Below are 21,853 nucleotides of genomic sequence, written 5' to 3' on the forward strand. Positions count from 1 at the left end.
AAACCAATTTTAATTTTTTGTTCACGTCCAAAGTGAGGATGTCAGCCCACATCCCAGAAATTAGTAAATTTGAACACCGTGCATTCATCAAGTATCTCTTCCTAAAGAGACTCTCGCCGAAGGAGATCCACAACGACCTTGTCACGACATTAGAGGACAAGGCACCATCGCATGCCACTGTAAAGAAATGGGCAGCGAACTTCAAACGTGGGCAGTTTTGTCTGAACGATGATCCAAGGTGTGACAGACCAATTTCAGTGACCTCTCCCGATATGATTGACGCCATTCATCGGATGATTCTCGACAATCGCCGAATCCCGCTCAAACAGATAGAGGACACATTGGGCATCAGTCATGAACGGGTGTGGAAAGTTATCCGTGAAGACTTGGGTATGAGGAAGGTCGCGGGAAAATGGATTCCGAAACTCCGCGCAGATCAGAAGCGTGAACGGGTGGAGGCAAGTAAGGCACTTCTGTCCCAATTTCAAGTGGATAAGTCCATTTTTTTCAACGGCTGGTAACAGTGGACGAAACTGGTTATATTTCTACGATCCCACGACGAAACAACAATCGACTGAATGGCGCCACAGCGGTTCTCCAGGTCCGAAGAAGGCTAGGACACAACGCTCCCCTGGTAAGGTCCTTGCTACGGTCTTCTCGGATGATGAAGGAATTCTACTGCTGGATTATCTGAAATCGGGTGAAACCAGCAATGCAGCTTATTATACATCTCTTCTGGACAAACTGAAAGCCGTACTAAAGGAGAAGAGACGTGGAAAGCTGTCAAAAGGGGTAATCTTCCTCCAGGACAATGCGCCTTTCCACAAGGCACGTCTGACATTGCAAAAATTGGAGGACCTACGGCTTCAAACACAGGAACATCCACCTTGTTCGCCTAATTTGGCTCCATCACTTTTCCCTCTTTCCTAAATTGAAACTGTTTTTAAAGGGAACGCATTTCAATGGCGCCGATGACGTCATTTCTCAGAGGCCTGGTTTCCAGTGCATCCATCCGACTTCTATTTGTCTGGCCTGCAAGCACTGCAGCAGCAATGTGAAAAGTGCATTGGACTACAAGGGGAATATATTGAATAAAAACACCAAACTTCGTTTCGTATCTACTTGTTTTCTTGGTGAGGCTGAGAGACTTATCAACCCACCCTCGTACAATGTTTTTAGGTGATAAATTATAACAAGAGAACATAATCTGTAAATCGAACTCAGAGGCTCCCGGCGTGCCTCTCTTGCTGAGATGAGCTCAGGTACCAAATATAGTGATATTCTTTGTTTAGACTAGGTAGATGCAAGTTGGAACAGCGAATGAGCCAACGACCCAGGATTTACTGGCATCAAGGGCCGTACGAGACAATGTATAACATTTTCACAAGAATTGAAAGCCATATTCAATTTACAAAATCGTTCGTCGTAGACAGGAACATAAAATCTGTTATTATCACAGGAACATAAAAACTGTTATAACAGTAACCAAAATATTTACTTACAAAAGAAAAGAGGAAAAATCTATTTATTTACAATTTTAATGGACACATTTGACCAGTTTTCCAATGTTCGATGGTACAGTTTACACTGGATATTTTCAAGGTGGATATCAGTTATCCAAGAAAACTTTTCAACTCAGTTTACGAGATTACATCAATAACGAGTCAGGCGGGCCGGATTAAAAGAATCAGTAGGCCAGCTGTTGTACATGGTTAGATTAGGCGATGGGCTACTTGCTCACCAAATTTCGTTCAGATCCGTCCAGTAGTTACTGAGAAATAAGGTATCACGTACAAGCAGACTCGATCCTGATCCTGGCGGAGCTCGGCCGCCAAATATAGTGATCTGCATTTCTTAGACAATGGGCTAAAATTCCTTCAGATCCGCCAATAGTTACCAAGAAATAAAATAGACCTGCCAATATGAGCCAAACCGAGCTGCCTATCAAGTTTTGTTATCTTTGTTTCTTTGACGATATGCTACATGCCAAAGAAAATTGGTTTAAATCCTGCCAATAGTTGCCGAGAAATAAAGTATCATAAATTGAAACTATAAGATGATTACGCCGGAGCTATAAAAAGAAAAGGTAGTACCATCGGAATCAGAAATGGAATGTACTCCAAGTAAGCAGGAATCCATTTTTAATATCACTTGTTAAGAGGGAGCGGGACTTGAGTTGGATTAGCCTTCTTCTCTGGCTATGCCACTCAGTTGAGGCATATTCATAATGCAGTAACAATTCAGTCAATCCAACAAATTGAAAGTGTGCTGGCGAGTTCAAGGTTCGCAGACAGTGATACTAGCACTACGATATATGAGTAAATATGAATGAAAGTGAAACAGGAAGGAATTGTGTACTGCTTTCTACCTTTTTGATACTCTTCGAAAGTACATTTCGAATCAGAAGGAAATACCGAAAGTTTTTATTCATAATAATAATAATAATAATACGAAAACTTCAAACGAGAGCTTGATTCTAAATAAAATCTCGCTCACTATTCAAAGCTTTAAGAGAAAAAGAAGAAAGAAAACTTAAATATACCTACATTGTTCTCTTCCTCCTTTAAAAAGCTTTGCTCTTGACTTCGAATTTCTTCCTTATCACTTGCTCCTTTAGATAATGGTAATCCCTGTAGTCTGTGCTCCAACTCAATATCATGTAAAGACTCCATATAATAGCCAATAGAGCTCTGTCTAACCTGCAATAATGTTCACACACATTAGGAAACATGTGATATCAAGAAAGCAGTTGTCTTAAATTTAATACAAAAAAGAAAGTATCAAAGTTTGTAGCATTAAGTTATCAAGCAATGATCCAAAAATATATTGAAAAAATAGCAAACATTAGCAGTCCACTTTTTCTTTTTCTTTTTCAATTTGTAATCCTCATCCTTTACCGATTAATATGGTGTTTTAACAGTTAAGAAAATCTTGAAATTCAATCTTTCAGTTTAACGTCCCATGATTATACAGGATGAGCATAAAGTCTTGCTCTGATTACAAAAATTTATTACAAAAAAATTGTTTCACATAATAATGTAAATTCTGGTCAGTTACATAGGTTAGTATTACAAGTTTTTTTTTTTTTTTTTTTTTTTGACCACTTACGTTAGACCACTTCAACGTGTGCCCCCTTGGTAGCTCGGAGAATGTCTAAGCGGTATTCCAGTTCCCGCCAGGTGTTTTGTAACATGTCTTCTGTCATAGTACCCACAATTGCTTATATCCTAGCCTTCAGTTCCTCGACGTCAGCAACAGGTGTGGCACAGACTCTGTCCTTGATATAGCCCCATAAAAAAAAGTCCAGTGGAGTAATGTCTGTGGCGGGGAGAGCGTGATACCACAGCACGCATTGCGTTTTCTCCTGCTTCGATGCTATTTCGCCAACTAACCCGCCGTATTGCGTCACTCTTGGGTAGCACTAGTGCCATCTATTGGTCTTAAAAAAACTAGTAATACTAACCTATGTAACGGACCAGAATTTACATTACTCTGTCCAACGGTTATTCCGTAATAATTTTTATAATCAGGCCAGGACTTTATGCTCACGGTGTATTTGTTAGGCTAAGGGAGACGAATGACTGAGGCAAGCGAATAATGATGGAAGAATTGGTGAAATGATAAATGATGGAGGGAGGGGAGATGAGAAAACCAGCGGACAGAATGTTGTCCACCACAATAGTTACTTAGACGGGATCGAACCAGGGACCCCATGCACCAGAAACAAGCGCACTACTACTGAGTCCCCCTTAACAGCAAAGAGAAACTATTTACAGCATGTCAAACGCAAATAAAACCCAAGCGCGGTCGCTTTAAAGTACAAGTAAACAATGAATCCCCCATATTTTCTTTTATAAAGGGAAGATTAGAAAGTAATTTACCATTTGAGAATATCATCAGACTATATACAAAGTGTTAAGTTTGGAAGAAGAAGTTGCAATAGACAAAGATTTAAATCTTAAAAAGAGCTTCAATTCCTTCCAAACTTGTTGACTTTTCCAATATTTTCAAAGTGTAATATTTTATGCTGGGTAGCTTTCCATTAAAATCACCTCAAAAATTTGGGATCGTATTACACTGACGTTAATTTATAGCTTATCCTTCGTACGTAACCCAGTACTCACCAAAACTCAAACCCTGTTCTATTTACAGATTCAGATAAAAGTATCAGAGTAAGGTATCTAAAATTTAGTCTACAAGAAACATAAGGATATGTAAGTAAAGTTGAAAAAACTGCACTGTAGATTTTAAGCTGAAAAGCTATAAATTTTGCGCAAGAGAATGTCATATGGAGCTGCCAGAGGATTCTCAATTAACGAGAAGTCTGATCCGTCACACATCTGGAAAACTCCACTTGAATTCTAAGATTTAAAAAAAAAGTATAAACAGTGCGGTTTCTTGTACAACAAAGATGCTAGGGGGAAAAAAATCCGTGTACAGCCCAGTGGTTCGCAACCGATGTGTCGCGACGCTGGTGTATCACGCAAGCCCCTAAGGTGTGTCCCGAAATTTTAGAATTTAAAAATCATGAATTTAATAATAATTAGTTAAAATCAACTTTGAGACAGACTGTACCAATCAACACCTCAAGCGACAGTAATAATGCTCAGTGCTATATAGAGTCATTAAAAAAACTAATTGGTTTCACATTATTATTATTATTATTATTATTATTAATATAATAATAATAAGTGTGTCGCGTTGTCCTGAACGTTCAGTAAAATGTGTCGTCTGTGAAAAAAGGTTGAGAACCACTGGTATAGCCTAATGAAAGTTAAAGATTCCATTTCAAAGTGTGAGACTTTCGTTCAGCAAACTGCTCATGTCTCTTTCAGTATATAAAAATATGTATCTTACATTTTATAATTTAGCACAGACTAGTGTGCTTCTCAACTGGTAAAATAGACTTTGATTCTTCTATATACGAGGGTAGATCCACAAATAAGGTTCACAAAGAGCTCCACCCGCACAAAAAGGTGCGAGGCAAAATCTGGCAACACCGCTGTACACGGCTGTTACCCCACTCTCGATTCCGCCCGGCCGCGCTGATCAGTCTTGGCTCAGCAGCCGTCCGATATGGAGGTGCCCACTGCTGCTCCCCCAAGTGTGAGATTCGTTCCGTAATTCGCTTTTTACACGCCAAAGGGACTCCACCCGTGGATATTCTTCGTCAGTTGACAGAGGTGTATGACGACAAGTATATGTCCGTTTAAGATGTCCGAAAGTGGTGCAGGGTGTTTAGTGCCGGTCGGAAGGACATCCACGATGAAAAACGGAGTGGAAGACCGTCAGTTTCGAAGGCGGTTGTCGAGATGGTCCAACGCGAAATGCTTCAAAACAGGAGGATCACCGTCCGTGAATTTGTTGCTCGGATTCCTGCGAGTTCTTACGGTACACTGCAAAGAGCTTTGACTGAAAAATTGGGGTATCATAAGTGTTGTGCTCGATGGGTACCGCGTTATGTTGACAGCACAACACAAGGAGAAACACCTTGCCTGTGCTCGCCAGTTTCTTCAAAATGTCAAGAGAGAAGGAAGGCTTGTTGGACTCCATTGTTACGGGAGACGAAACGTGGGTGTTTCATTTCACTCTCGAAACGAAACAAAAATCCAAACAATGGCGTCACTCAGGGTCACCAGCCGCAAAGAAGATCAAACAAACTCCTCCTGCTGACAAAGTCATGGCCAGTGTGTTTTGGGGTCTAACGGGATACTTCTGATCGATTTCATGGAACCTGAGACAAGAATCAACTCAGTTATTTGCAACACTTAAGAAAACTCAGGCGAGGTATCCAGAATCGCCGGCGAGGATGACTGACAGTCGGTGTAATGCTGCTTCACGACAACGCCCGACCTCACGTCTCCCAGGACCTTTTGACAAACTTTGGGTGAACTGTCATGCCCCACCCACCGTGTGCAGTCCGGACCTCGCGCCTAGCGATTATCACTTGTTCCCGAAGTTAAAGGGACACTTGAGTGGCCAACGTTTCCGGAGCGACGATGGTGTCAAAGACGAGGTGAAACGCTTCCTCAACTGGTTGGCGGCGGAGTTCTACTTCATTAGGATACAAAACAGAAGGTTATATGGAAGAACAAATAAAGATGTTGAGGAAGAGCAGTTCGGGTTCAGAAGGGGCAAGGGCACAAGAGATGCTATTGGATTATTAAGGGTGATCGGTGAAAGATTTATAGAAAAAGGGAAAGAGGTGTATGTTGTATTTATTGATCTAGAAAAGGCTTTTGACCGCGTGAATTGGGAATTGTTGTTGGGAGTTCTAACAAAGATAGGGTTGGAATGGAAAGATAGAAGACTCATACGAAACTTATACATGAACCAACAAGTAAGTGTTAGGATAGGGGAAGAACTGACGGAAGAGAGTGCAATTGGAAGGGGAGTTCGACAAGGATGCTGCCTCTCACCAACACTATTTAATGTCTATCTAGAAAAGATAGTGAAAAAGAGCCTACATGATGATGATGGCATTTCGGTAGGAGGTAGAATGATTAGATGCATAAGATTTGCAGACGATATGGCCCTTGTTGCAGAATCTGAAAAGAAAATCAATAAAATGTTAGAAAAAATGAGAAGGGGCTTTGAAGAATATGGGATGAAAATAAATGTTAGAAAGACAAAAGCCATGGTGATTGGAAGGAGGGGTCTGTGTCAAATATAAAAGTAGGAGGGGTGAAAATAGAACAAGTGAATAGTTTTCGATACCTGGGTAGTGTTCTTAGTAATGACATGAAATGCGAACGTGAAATAAAAGCAAGGATAGGAATGGCGAAAGAAGCCTTTAAAAGAAAGAAAAGTCTGTTTTGTGGGACGTTGAACAAAGAGTTGAGAAAAAGACTCATAAAATGCTTCGTGTGGAGTGTTGTGCTGTATGGGGCGGAAGCATGGACATTGCGTAAGGGTGACGAAAATCGACTGGAAGCCTTCGAAATGTGGGTGTGGAGAAGAATGGAAAGAGTTAGTTGGGTCGAGCGGAAAACGAATGAGAGAGTGTTAGAAATGGTGGGTGAGAAAAGAACATTTTTAGATATTATTAGGAAGAAGAAGAGAAACTGGTTGGGACATTGCCTAAGAAGAGATTGTATCATGAGGGACGTCCTAGAGGGTATGGTGGCGGGAAAGAGAGGGAGAGGGCGAAAGAGACTACAATTAATGGATGATATTAAAACAGAAAGATCATACGCGAAGACGAAAAGGTTAGCGGAGGATCGTGGAGCATGGAAGCTTCTCAGCTGCGGCAAGTGACCTGCCAATAAAGGCAGAATACCTATGATGATGATGATGAGGATACAAAAATTGGAGCACCATCTACAAAAATGCGTAGAAAAAAGATAACGATTATGTCGAAAAATAGAGCAAAGTGTCTTCTTTCCAACGACGTACATTGCTATGAGAATAAATAATGCTGTCTATTTGTAGACTTAATGGGAACCTTATTTCTGGATCAACCCTCGTAAGAAAAAAAAAATCAACATAGCACATTGAGATATACTCGTATAGTAATCATATAGGGCCTTATGCAAAGTCGTTTTGACGCGTAATTAGTGTCATACTGAAGAGGGTCAGGCCTTTAGTATGATGTTAATCATACGTCAAAACAACTCTACATAAGGCGGATAAATTCTAGAAAATAGTATGTTTAGTTATTTTGTGCTTACCTCATTAGAGGATGAGCCCAGAATATGATTAAGAATCCAATAAGGCTTGGATGTCTCATATGGGAATAAAATCGCTTTAAATGGTCCGATTTCAGAGATAAAGGATCTGGAAATCCTTGCACTTGATAGTACACCTAAAAATAAATTGAGACAAATAGTAATAAGGTAAATCAAAATACACGCAAGTATTATGACCCTCTGAAGAGAAAGATACTACACAAGTACGTGTGTAGTTTATTACAATCTTGCAAGATAGTTTCTCTCACCTTAAGGCGATCTTGGAAAGAAAAGCGTCACGTCGCAGTGAAACACAAACCCACGTTTTGTGAGTGAACTGATCTTCTTGATGTCTGGCCGTACGCTGTAAGTACCAACGTATCAGAGGAGAAAAACATTCTTTATAGATAAGCAATTCCTCACAATTAAACCAGGTGCTTATATAAAATGTTCCAAGGTAGTGATCATCGGGGATAAGTGGTTTGTTTTCATTATGGTCAGGTGCAAATGGAAGTACTCTTTGGACATAAAATCTTTGGACACAAAGTCTTAATCATTCCTGTTTCCTCACTAATTTAAGTCCATCACTGTGGATTAAAAAAGTGAAAAGTATTTCAAACTTCCGAACATTAAATACCCAATTTTCTGTAGGAACAGTTAATCCATCTCTTGATATTCTTTTAATCCAACCTTCAGGATTTAGTGATTGAACTAAGATCTCTTTTGTGGGTTGTTCAAGTGATGGGTCGAGTCACTAACAACAATGAGCAATGTATCCTGCTCTGTAACGGAGACTCTCTCCAGAACACTCTGCTTGCAATGAATTGTCTCTGGGCACATCCTCAAGAAGTATTTCATGTGACACAATATTACTTTCACTTCCAGATAAAGCTTGTTGTATATCCGGAGTGAGTCCTGTAAAGAGATGGCAAGTAAGTAATTTTTCTTTTTTTCTTTTTCATTGCAACAAGTGTCACAGAACTTAAAGGAAGGCCGCACATATGATCCTGCTTATAATTAAAGGTTTCAGGCAGCTTATGAACTCCATGGACAACGGATTCTCATATGTCCGTCCGACTGCCCCAGTTGAACTTTGCACTTAATAAATACTTCATACCGCATTTCATCTTTATGTTAGAGAAACATCCCAGGACAGATCGAATGCTCTTCAAAAATTCACGCTGGAAAGGAAAAAGATGTTTTACATTGCTCAATTTAATTTCTTCATACTGAATGAAACTTGGGTAGCATACTTCCTTGTGTTGTTGCATTCAAACCAAATGCATTTACTATAACTTGCATTTCATCATTAGACACCAATTGAATTTAACTTGTCAAATCTGTCACTGACCAATTAAAAAAAAAATAGCTGTTTCCTTTTCTTCGGGTATTAGGTACGTGATGGCCTGTAAAAGTTATTCGAAAAGAGCTCACATGCAAAGTGAACACGTTGTCGTTCTCTTCCTGATAGGTCAAAAGTGAAAATTCAATTTAGGTCATATTTTTATTTCTCCATCATCTAACGCTAACAGATGTCCCGCAATATTCTTAAATATTTTTCCCCACTTGGTAATGTAAAACCATTGTCCAAAAAGTGGTTACGTAATAGCTTTAGAGAATAGGGAACATCAGCGCAAACCCAAACTCTACTCTCGATACTCGGAGGGATTAGGAAAACAAGAATAATTATGATCTACTTTGAAATCTCTCCACACTCTTGCGTTTATTCCTTCCAACTGCAACAATTCTGAAGCCAGCCTCATGAATCACCTGAAAATATTTTCAATAATAATGTTCCCGTCATTTGAACATCAAAATCATAGTATACAGGCTGTTTAAATTTTTTACATAGTACACGTAACATAGAAATTAATACTTGGCTATAAGGACCCAACACTTTATCATTCTTTTGGTCATATCAAATGTGTAAATCTATATTCATTTCATCAAAACTTACTATGCACATTAAATCTTTGTCATGGAACTGCTCTGCTTGATGGTGCATTAACACACCATTCAAAATTCCAGAGCTACTATCAAATAAATAGGTCACCCACTTTCTCAAACTTGATAGTCCTGGAAGTGGAAAATTCATGGTGTTTCAGATCTATAGATATTGATAAAGCGCGTATCGTAAAACATCTATTTACATAATCTTTGTTCCAACGCACACTTCTCTTCTTACTTATAAGACACTCTATTTGCGTAGGAGTGAAAATATTTCTCGTTATTTGTTTGGGTTTAATTTGGTTACCCCACATACCAGAGGAAAGCGCTCTACCACTGGGCCACCGCACCCTCCTGAGCACGTTCTAATTTAGGAGAGATGAACTGTTTCCTAAATAATTGCAGAAAGTCGATGTAAGAAAAGATCGAAGTAGATACATTTCTCAGGCAACCTCTGACCGATTTCACCAGGCATCTCGACAAGAATAGTAGCCTGTCTCGTCCACTTAGCCGAAATAATGAAATAAAGTGCTTAAAGTCTTCTAAAAAATAATCGGGCCATCCCAAGGCTGACCTCTTTACTTTGACACATTTTTCAAATTGTTAGTCTCGATGTCTAAGGAACTGTTTCCAATGTAAACTACTATTACAGTGGTAACCGTAAGCGTACCTAGGAGATCGGAGGTATTATCGGGTCAATATTGTTATAGCCCCTTTATTTAATAATAATAAAAAAAAATCATTTCGTCTGAAGTTATACTCACAATTAGTTGATACATTATTATTATCCGTGTTTACTAAAGCCTGAGTTACTCCTTTCAACTGTGCAATATCGTCTGCATGCTTAGTCATATCCTCTTACAATTTGCCGGTAATAGATTTCAGTTGATTGACTTCTCCGTATATTCCCTTCTGCAATTTTTCATTCCTGGTCAACACTGCTTCTGTTAAGAGTCTTCATCCCGCCGAAATTAAAATACCGCTAATTTTACAGTAATTATGTGATATCTTCAAATAGATAAAAGATAATTGAAATATGGAACAAGAGTGCCCTAGACAATATTATTTTGCGTGAGGTACCGTTATCACAAGTCACCTAATGGCTTTCCCTTTTCAGCTGTTTAGAAACGCGAAAATAAATGCCGATTTTCAAAATGGCTCGAAATCGAAAGCAGATAAGTGAGTCGTGATAACGGTTTCTCATGTAAAATAATATTGTCTAGGGCGCTCTTGTGCCACATTTCGATTATCTTTTATCTATTTGAAAATATCACATAATCATTGTAAAATTAGCGGTATTTTAATTTTGCCGGGATGAAGACTCTTAACTTTTCACTTTCTTTCTTCTGTTCCACTTTTAGGGATTTTATTTCTACAGTAATATTGGAACATTTATTTTGGAAGTCTCCGTTCATCCTATCTATAAGCGACTTAAAATGAGCTTAGTTTCAGGATCAAGTCGCAGATTTGTTTCTGTGTGGCCTTGAGAAATCTCAACATTATTGATGTAACCTCTCGTACTTGACTATCCATTCGAGAGATTTGAGTGTCGTTAGGAAGATGTATTGAGACGCAGTTATCACAAAACCACTTAGCATTAGGTTCTGTTAGCGTATCATACAATTCACAAGGTATACTGAGACACTTTAAAAGAAAAACACTTTAAACAAATTATACTCGTTACAGCGCACTGTATCGTCCTCTTCGTTTAGTGTCGCCGCACGTCTACATTTACAAACAGTTCTGTTAGCTGATTGCTTTTCAGCTGCAACAGTCTCTGACCTCGATACAATACTCATAATCTAAAGTTTAGGTTTCTTTTCAGCTCAAAGGCGCTGTCTTCCATCATCAGGAGGTAAAGTCTCCTTATGTGACTACTTGTAGGGATAAACCACAAACCAAGGATGCCGACTAGTAACAAAATCTCCATCTAGCGACATTCTAGCTGGGTCGCCATTCTCTTGTAGCACTCTTTCGCCATCTTTGAGTCGTTGACCAATAGCTCGAAACAACATGTCGCTATGCAGCTATGGAACATGCATATCGCCTGTTAACTTCTGACATAAATAGGTAGTGGACAAAATCTTAGTTTAATACCAAAATGCGAAATCAGGGTGTCTTCTAAAATTCCAAAATGAAGTTTCGTGACTTTTTCTTTACCAAACATTTCATAGCATCCTCAAGAGCGAATTTTGGTGCAAATCAGGCTGAATTTTCATACATGCCATAGAAGCGTGATTTGCTTGCGATTTGGTAGCATCTAAAGCTGACCATAGACATTTTCAGGGGTGAATTTTGTTGTTTTATAAAACAAAATTTTCTAGTCTGTACTTATATTTGTACAGATAAAAAAATCGTGACCCAAAAGCTAAATTTCGTGACTTTTTCTTGACTTTCATGGCCGTTTCCTGATTTCGTGACTTTTTTTGCGACTTTTGTGACCGATAGACACCCTGGAAATGCGCGCAGAAGGTTTAGAAGCAGGACTGGCTCGCAGTCAGAACAATGAGAGAGTCTACGATGCTAACTATGACAGTATTAATAATAACAAATGTTGACAGAGCATCTAAATTTGGAATATTTTATTTCCAATAATCCATCCTCTTAGCTAGAACAGATAATGTAGTTCAATAGTGTAACGGATATTCCAAGATGCCGCTCTCTGACGTGTACGTACATAGGCATGAACAGAATTACATAGTCATTGATCAAAATAATAGAAGCTGCTATCGGTGAGTCATCCAATATATTATCGAAGCATAAAATTAATAACGTCAAAGACGAGAACCTCATTAGTCATCTGACCCACAATTATATTTAGCTTCCGAATTAGCTTACACTCAATGTCGATTCCACTCATTCAATATCTAAAATCAAAAAGAAAAGAGTGATACCTCGGTAAAAGCATACTTGAAAGTAGAAGTATTCTTCCCACATTTAATTGTATACATCATTATTTAACAAATTCAATCCAAAACCATGGATACTCTTGTTATCATTATTTAGGTAAAAAAAAATAGAAAAGATCGTGTCGGTTACTAGCATCAGAGACTCTCTCGTTGTTCTGACTGTGAACCTTCGTAGGCGCATGTCGCATCCTGGTATTAAAATAAAAGCTTTGTCCACTTCCTATTCAGCTACCAGATATCATGCATGTTCTATAACCGAATAGCGACGTGTTGTGTCGAGCTGTGGATCAATGACTCAAAGATGATGAAAGAATGCTACAAGCTTGTATGCTTCCCTAACAATATCGTTTTCCTGAGTATTCCTGACATTCCAGCTCTATAGAAACACTGTAACGTCTTAAACATTTGTCCACAGCTGTAAGTAGACAAGGGATTTATATTATTCTTTAAAATAATAATAATAATAATAATAAAAAAGTGGTAGTTCAACAAGAACAAGATGGTTGAATATTTCTTGTTCTATATAACATTACCTGTTTAACACCTAACATCTCTCCTATGTCCATGGTAAGACTTCCAGCGTATATCATGAACCACGAGACAGCGTGAAGTATTGTAAAAACCCACCACAAAGGACTGCTGTGTTGGACATCGACATTCCACAAGGTCACAGACGGTATTGGATGCCAAAAATATATGACACACTAAAAAAAAATAATAATACAAAGAACAAAGGTAAGTACTTCTTTTAAGATTAGTAACCGTTTCGTAAAAGATATGTATTCCTAATACAGTTGTATAAACTTTTGTTACTAATTTGTTTGAAAAAATCTGTACCATGAAATTCTATCAAATGTAGCCATAACAGCCCTGCTAAGTTTGTACTGAGCAGATTTGCAATAATAGTTACCATTCTTGCTTGGCAATCAGGAGCTTCTGGATTGAAACCCTGCAGTCGACCACCTTGACCCGTTTTTCCAATGTTTTTTTCAGTCACATCAAGCAAATGCCGGGATGATGTTTTCAAATACACCCTGGCAGACTTACTTTTTGTTGTACTGTTGATTGTTTATTATTCCAGTGATGACTGAATTTGTACCTGAAAGTTCGCTTTGTTTATACAAGGAGTAAACCCCACTGATCATTAAAACATCTGCTAAATCGCTGAGTGTTGGAGCTCATTTTGTACAAAAACTATAATGAAGCATACACTATAGATACGACAGGATTTTGCAAAAAACAATTTGTAAGGTTTGAAGGGGTGAATTTTTCGTCTCCCTTCTTCAGATCTCTGAAATCGTTGGAGTAGGAAACGGAAGTTTTGTGCAAATGCTCCCTATGATTCTTACACAGTGAATACGTTACTGTTTCGCCAAATGCGACTCCTAGAAAGGGAAAGTATTGGAATTCTCTGGCTTTATTTTCTTTTGAAATTCAAAACATAAAAGGTGAAAAGTGGCATTAAATGTTTTGTCGCTATTCACTAATTTCCCGAACTTTTTTCAGCCTATGACATCGAAATTTTATGGTTTCCACAAATATCTTGGCTTTAATTTCTTTGACTTCCAATATATATATTTGTCGGTCTCCTCCTCCAGTACCCTTGCACGTTATTTTTATTATTACAATTTAAGGTTTAGTAAGAAGAAGTATATAAACATTTCTATATACTGTTTATCTAAAAATATATCTCAACGCAACAGCTCTATACGAGCCTGAACCTTCCTAGCGACGGTATCGCCTTAAGAGGTGTTTTTTTTTTTTTTTTTTTTTTTTTTTTTTTAAAATACCAGTTTGGCCCCAAGGTCGCCCCGGTACTTGTTTTCCAATTTTGAGTCAACCTTTGGAACTTACGGTCTAAAGTGAAAAACTCCTTCTACACCCACCAGAGATTGAGAACGGATCGTAGGATTGGAAGTCGTATACTCTACCTACTGAGCTCCAAGTCAGTCTATTTCAATTTAGCAAGTAATTTAAAATAAATATGAAAATATGTTTTTAAAAGAATGCTCGATTAATATGTAATTTGTAGCACCTTTGCAGAATAAATATTTTTGTACGACCCTTCACAAAATGAATAGTGATTCCTGTATTATAGCTGTTAAACTTTAGTGTTAGTTAAAAGATGTCTGCAACAATAGTTTAAGAACCATTTACACTATTTCTATAGTGGAGGAAATTATCAGAATAAGTAGTTCTACAAGCAGCGAGATTTTTAAAAGCACAAAGGGCGATGGCAATTGGTCTTCGAAACGTATGGTTCAATTGATATTTGGATGCTTAGCACTTTTTACTTATTTATTTAATTTATTAACTGATACATCCTATCATGTCATTACGTACCTGAATGGTTGTAAGTTGCTAACTTTGGTATCAAGTTCCCTACGATTTTTTTTTTTTTTGTAAACAAAGTTTATCGTGTCCGTAGGTTTTCTCGGTGTACTGTTTCCTCCCATTTTCTCACCCCATCAATTCTTCCATCATCGTCTCCCGTAGCCTAAAGGGTATAATCGTGACACGTTAAGATGAAAAATTTAATTTCATTTTATGTAAACAAAGTTTCAACTACTGCTGCGACTTTGGTGAAGCTTGTTTCTTAGGTTTTTATGCGCTGCCCAAAAGCACAGTGGTGCCTGAGTTAATAATTCACCTACAAAACATGATATCAAGGTCATTTACTAATGACATTTGTTCTCTGGGTTATACACGAATACGAAGCGAATGATGGGAGAATTACGTAATAAAAAGAAAGAGAGGACATAGAAGAATCTCTAGAAATCTCATGAACAAGGTAATTTCATCATCAACTCACAAAATCTCGAACATGTGTTTCAAATTTCACGTTAACGCACCTTTAGATCGAAAGACCCAGGTCTGACTTCCGGTGGGAACTCACGTGGTTCAGATTCCATGTCAAGCTCCTAAGTCCATATATCTCATACAGAATCGGTGCTGAAAGGGACGTTAAATCCAAAATCTACACAAATACCCTATTACCTTGAAATGAAAGATAGAAATCATCTGGCACATTTCTCTTAACTAGATGACAGAACTAACTTTACTATGCCAATGTCTTATTCTAGGGAAATAATTTCGTAAGTCGCTGCCGCTTTCATCCTCGGTAGCTCCAATAACGAAAAACGATGAATGCACTCAACTCATTATGGATCCTTAACTAATATTAAATAAACCGTAAATCATGATATGTGGACCAACAATCACGAGTGGTAAAACTGTTTGTTGTTCATGAATGGAACATTTGTGGTAGGATTCTTTGTTGGTCAACACTCATGAGTGCTAACACTGTTCGTTGTTCGTGAATGGAACATGAGTGGTAGGATCGTTTGCTGGCCAACGAATGCTAAGGGTGTTTGTTGTCCATAAAAGGAACATGAGTGCTACGGGTGTTGGTTGTCCATGAATGAAACATGGGTGGTAGGATTGTTTGCTGGACAATAATCATGAGTGGTTAGACTGTTTGCTGTCCACGAATGGAGCATGAGTGATAGGATTGTTTATTGGTGAACAATCATGAGTGGTAAGACTGCTTGTTCATGAATGGAACATGAGCGGTAGGATTGTTTGCTGGCCAACATATCATGATTGTCTTTTATTTAATGTTAGTTAAGGACTCATATGTGAGTTAAGTGTATTAATCGTTTTTCGTAACAAGAGCAATCGAGGATGAAAGTAGAAGTGGCTTTCAAGATTATCTTGCTGGATCAATATTGGTATAGTAAGTTGTTCGTATAATCTATTTATTACATTGTTGTTTTTATATTGGCCTTACGTTCATTCAACTAGAAACCCACAACGAATGCGTACATAAATCAAATATCCTAATGATTCATCTCTGGGGACAGATTTTATTGCAAGTACAATGCTTTCGAAAAAAATACCCACGCACAAGGGTTGTAACAGTACATTTACCTATTTTTTGTTTCTAATCTTTCGAAGATTTTAAATTCTTACTACACGTAATTTTGAACTTACCAAGAGAGTAAGGCACGTAGATATGATGTATATACTTCTTTCAACTGTAGTTAAATTAAGTTTCTCGTATACTACTTTTAGCGATGACTGTGCCATTCCACTGTGTTGCAACATGAAGAAACTTAACAACGCCAGGTCTACAACTATGGTCCATGCTAAGATTGAATTATCCGAGTTACCTAAAAGAAAAATAGACAATGTTGACATCGGAATCATACATTAAAAAGAAAAAAAAATCTATTTTGTGGGTCCTTGAATAAAGAGCTAAAAAGAGAAAATATTTCATTACCTCTGGTGCGTGGGGTCCCTGGTTTGATCCCCGGCTAAGTCAGTTGGTTACAGAAACATCGTATCCGTGGGTTCTCTTGGGGTAGTCGTTTGCTCACATTTTCATTCTACTAATTTTTCCATCATTCACTTGCTTTAATCATCGTCTCCCTTAGCCTAAAGAGCATAATCGTGGGACGTTAAACTGAAAAATTTCATTTCATTTCATTTATTTCAAAATGTTTCATGTGGAATATTGTGCTCTATAGGGGGGGGGGCGGACATGGAGATTATGCAAAAATGATGAAAAAAGAATGGAGGCTTTCGAAATATGGGTGTGAAGAAGAATGGACAGAATTAGCTGGGTAGAGCGGAAAACAAATTAAAGGGTATTAGAAATGGTAGAGGGGAAAAGAATACTTTTAAAATGCAATTAGAAAAAGGAAAAGAAACTGGGACATTGACTGTAAAGAAACTGTATTATAAGGTACCGGTACATACCAGAAATGATAAGAGAAAGAGGGAGGCACGAAAAAGGCAACAGAAATGGATTTTTTTTTTTTTTTTTTTTTTTTTTAGTTTAACGTCAGATGTTTATATTATTTAAAGGAGACAGATAATTAACGGACGTAATGTAATGACTGTGAAATTAAATTTTATGCTCTCTCTCACCCGGAACCGAGTATGAGGCCAGGTGAAACAAAGTTACACATGCTAGCCATTAGAGCAACGAGAAAGGCTATGAAAGAGGCTACAGTTGATGGACATTATTAACACAGAACAATATCGTACGTGAAGATGAAGAGCTTAACTGAAGACTTATGCATGGAAGCTTTTCAACTGCAGCAAATGACCTGTCAATAATGACAGAATATCTATAATGATAAGTTTATTATATATCTTAGGTGGAAACAAATTGATGTTACTATAGTGCTTCCAAAATGTCTTGAGCCGTGGCAAAAATGCGAACTAAAGCTTACACCCTCGACACACCAACGCGTTGACCCAATAAGGGTTCAGCTGTTGCTAAGCAAAAGGGAGTGCAATTCCATCAGCCGATAGCAGCGCCAGGAACAGAAGATTAGGTATCAAGTCAATGTGGTATATCTTTAGCAACTACATATGAAGTTTAGTATATTCTGATGTATATCGACAAAATACACAAAATTAATATTGAAAAAAGAAAGAAAAAATCTTAAATATCCCACGTTTATGATCTAAAGGAGACGGATGATGAATGAAGTGAACAATTAGGAAAGAATTGGTAGAATGAGAATATGGAAGGAAAGAGAAGAACCTAGAGAAAACCCATGGACACCACTAACACATATGGCCAGGGATCGAGCCAAGGGTCTCTCGCACCAGAAGTAAAAGCTCTACCACTCAGCCAGCGTAACCACAAATTGACATTCCAGTATTGTGGTTGGTTTTGATGGAAATTACTTCTTGAAACAATAAGATACATATCAACTGATAAAAACGAAAGTTCAATATTCAGAAACTAAACTGGTATGGAAGGATTTAGTGCACAAATCCACATATATTCATTTCTAGTCTGGATACAAGTAATGAGAAGACAACACTGGTTATAAAGCAAGAAAACCCAAAACCAATTCTTTACTAACTTGTAAGTAAGGGAAGCAACCAAGATTACAGAGATATCTAAGAAAATCACAGGAAGAAGACTGCCATGGTATGACCATCTAATGAAAAGAACAAACAACAATGTGATCAGAAGTTGATGGGAAGAGAAGTAAAAGGAGACCGAGAAGGAAATGGATGGATATGGTAAAGAATAACTTCAGGGAGAAAGGTCTAACAGGGGAAGAATTCCATGACTGAGAAGACTCATCAGAAACGTCGATCCCACATACGTGGAAAAAGACAGAGGTTAAAGGGCGTAACCATTGGATGTCCATTCAAAACTTCATTTCATTTTCATTTTGCAACTTATTGTTTTGAATAGAAAGTGGATAGAAGATATAGTTTAACTGTTAGTTAGTAATAGTTTTAATTAGTTATTAACTGTCAATTAGTAATTGAGGAAGATAATAGTAATAGTTTTATCTTTTTTTTTTTTTTTTTTTTTTTTTTTTTTTTTTTACATTTCAACATTTTTTACAATTTAAATATTATTCTTGACGATGTCTAATGTAACTAAGTTGTCTAATGACTAATAAAGTATTCTATTCTATCCTACATGAAAGACATTCCAGCAAAATAGGTTAAATGCCGGAGAGTCGGTCCAGAAATATGAAAAATACGTAAAATTTACATGAAAGAAATGATGAATCGGTTATTTTATTTTATTTATTTATAGGGATGTATCGGTACCACTTTGTTTACCAATACCGACACTGAAGAGGCCGGTACTGCCGATACCGATACTTTTTGGATATATTTCGTATATTATCAGAAATGCTCAAAAATGTGAACATCGTGTTGGTGGTGTGAAAAAAAAATGTCAACACATGGAAGGTTATGTATCACTGTACTTATTCAAGTTCTTTATAACAGACAAGTTAGTTGTCCAGTTTTCTGAAGGGAGTGTCTGAATTGTACAAACCATAAAGGCAAGTAATTACAGTGAATTGTGTTAAAAAAAGGAATTCAGCTAACGTATCCAGTGCTGGATTTACGTATAAGCTAAACAAGCTATAGCTTAGCCCCTTCCTCCTCTCTTGGGGGGAGCAAAAAATTGAATGTACATTTCCAAAGTATAAGAAAAACAATAAATAAAATAAAATCTACATATAGCAATAGTGCTTCGTGTTGTGTAGGCGGCTATGACGTAAGTAATGGGGCCCCTTCTGCTAGCCTTACTAAAATATCACTAGTTTCTTCTTTCTGTATACAGGATGTGTATGTTCATCTGGACACATAAAAGGTCCCGCCAAACCTAAATGCAACTCTGAACATAACGTAGTGTTTTTAGCGATATCTTCGTTTATGCACATACCCACCATCGCTCACGCGCCTGCTCCCTACGTATGTATCTCCCCTTCTGTAATCCTGCCGATTCAATTAGACAGTATTCGTGCTTGTAAGTGCCAAACTAGCAAACGTTGGGTTGTGATTTATACGCTATAGTTTTTGTGGCATATTCCCGGACGCAATATTTACGTGCAGAACGGTAAGGTTCTTCTAAAATGAACATGCATCAAGGAATCCTAGAGAAACACCTTCTAAGGTAATGACAGTGAATTTCCTGATAAGTAACAAAATATGATGTTTTTAAGCCTAAAAATACTGAGCCTATCTACGGTACAAAGGCCGAAACATTTTACTTTAGGTAATTCAATGACTGGACCCTTATGAACTTACTTACGAATAAATTTCACTAAATTATTACTTGTGGTGGAGTTAATGCTTCGATGCTGCAATATAATGCAACTCTCAATCACCATTTTTAGTTACCTTCTCCTGCAGTTAAGTCTACCTTACTATAAATGTAAATAAGTACCTTTAACAACAGTATAACCAATTTTTGGAATATCGCTCTGCACCTGTGATGACAAAAACAATACAAGTTCATATATTGTGGTAAAGGTCAATAAAAAACCAAAACATGATACAAGAACACAAAAACACTTAAGAAACATTTTGTCTCCCAAGGCGGTCAGAGGATAAATAAAGAGAATCTGCTGGAGGTGAAAGTTAAGGCGTTCCCTTGCACTTGAATCACAACCCCTCAGTTTTGTAAACAATGATTACCAGTGAAGTGACAGTAATATTCTCTTGCTTCCCATGATATCGCAGTTCGTTGATGTCTATGCGTTTCAATGGTGCTCCAAATAATCTCACTTAAAAAAAAAAAAAAAAAAAAAACATTTAAATCTGAAAGCATTTTAGGCCAGACTAGGTGTCACAAGGTGAAGTCATATACAAACGCTTTGAATTATACGTGGAATTATGCGAATTACTGAACCTGGCTGTATTTTTATTGCAAGATGAGCATCCATCAAATGATCATCATGAAAAAATGGCGACACTAAGGCTGAGTGTAGACGGTCAAAGAAAGTTTGAACATTTAATTATATAGCCCAATTCATCAAATGTTATTTAAGAAAATTTTTAACTTTTTAAGTGAACCTAGAATAAAAGCCCTTCTAAGATTTTTTATCTCAACAAACAAACGAATATGCATATATGTGTGTGTGCTTCTCGTCTGCGACGGGTCTTGGTGAACCCTTTCACTTCTCCAAATAAGGTGCTAGAATCCGGCGTAGAAAGCAAACTTCGTCTCCAAACATTCCTTCGATAGGTTGTCATAGTTATTTTTAGCTCTGACATCAACAGGTTGCATTGCAAGCCTCTCCGCTGGGTAAAAGCACGGGGAGATGGGGAGAAAAACCAATTCAGTCTGACTGACGGAGGAGAACGAACAACATTGTGCGAACGATGTAACATTCGAAAATTAATCAATTATAGTGTTTGGTGCGATCAACGACCATAGTAAAGAATGTTAACCATGTAATGTATTACTTACGTTAGTAATCAATATATAATTACGACAAAAATGTTGCCGAGGAAAGAAAAGACAAAGTTTAAAATGTTTAATGGAGAATTCAGCTAATTCAAGCCAGAAGGAAGAAATTTGACATCGTATTAATGTCGTAAACAAGATTTCTACAAGCAACTACCACTCTCCATGGATTTGCCAGGAAACATTCTCCTCCCCTCCCAAATTATCCAAAGAGGTAACAAAAGTGTAGCAATCGTGAAGTGACAGTGAAGTTCAACCGGTATCCCGCGATCGTAATAAGAATTATTAGGACGAGTGTAAAAATTTCGTTATCATATTCAATTATTTAAATCAAAGTGCCAAGTGTAATTATATATTTGTTTGTGTAGTTTCAGTGTTGTTAATTAAACAAAAACGTAAAAGTCTGTATATCATTTACCAAAATAATCACCACGATTTAAATTTATGTTTTATAGTTTAAGAGAATTTAATCTACTTTTCCTTTCCAGCATAAATAATTAATGCCTATACAACATAATAATTTTTGCATTATTAAATTGTATCGGCATTAGGAATACGATTAGAATCCGTCTTTATGTCAATTT

General features: G+C 37.5%; 2 protein-coding genes across 2 annotated transcripts in view; one reads left to right on the forward strand and one right to left on the reverse strand.

The window, feature by feature from the left end:
• LOC145662269 (nurim homolog) overlaps positions 1-20,483 on the reverse strand; it is a 34,880-nt gene extending 14,397 nt beyond the window's left edge. The window contains exons 1-5 of the mRNA XM_081727655.1: positions 20,247-20,483; positions 16,517-16,695; positions 13,057-13,227; positions 7,671-7,804; positions 2,547-2,699 (exon numbers count right to left, since the gene is read on the reverse strand). Coding sequence (XP_081583781.1) covers positions 2,564-2,699; positions 7,671-7,804; positions 13,057-13,227; positions 16,517-16,695; positions 20,247-20,385 — 759 coding nt within the window. The 5' untranslated portion in view covers positions 20,386-20,483 and the 3' untranslated portion in view covers positions 2,547-2,563. The remainder of the gene's footprint in view (positions 1-2,546; positions 2,700-7,670; positions 7,805-13,056; positions 13,228-16,516; positions 16,696-20,246) is intronic.
• On the forward strand, positions 39-521 carry LOC145662990 (protein GVQW3-like). The gene has a single exon (XM_081729094.1). It carries the CDS (start codon positions 39-41, stop codon positions 519-521), a length of 483 nt encoding a protein of 160 aa, XP_081585220.1.
• Positions 20,484-21,853: the final 1,370 nt, after the last annotated feature.

The sequence above is a fragment of the Thermobia domestica genome, chromosome 10 (assembly GCF_964235325.1).
Source record: "Thermobia domestica chromosome 10, izTheDome1.hap1.1, whole genome shotgun sequence".
In the NCBI taxonomy this organism is placed as follows: domain Eukaryota; kingdom Metazoa; phylum Arthropoda; class Insecta; order Zygentoma; family Lepismatidae; genus Thermobia; species Thermobia domestica.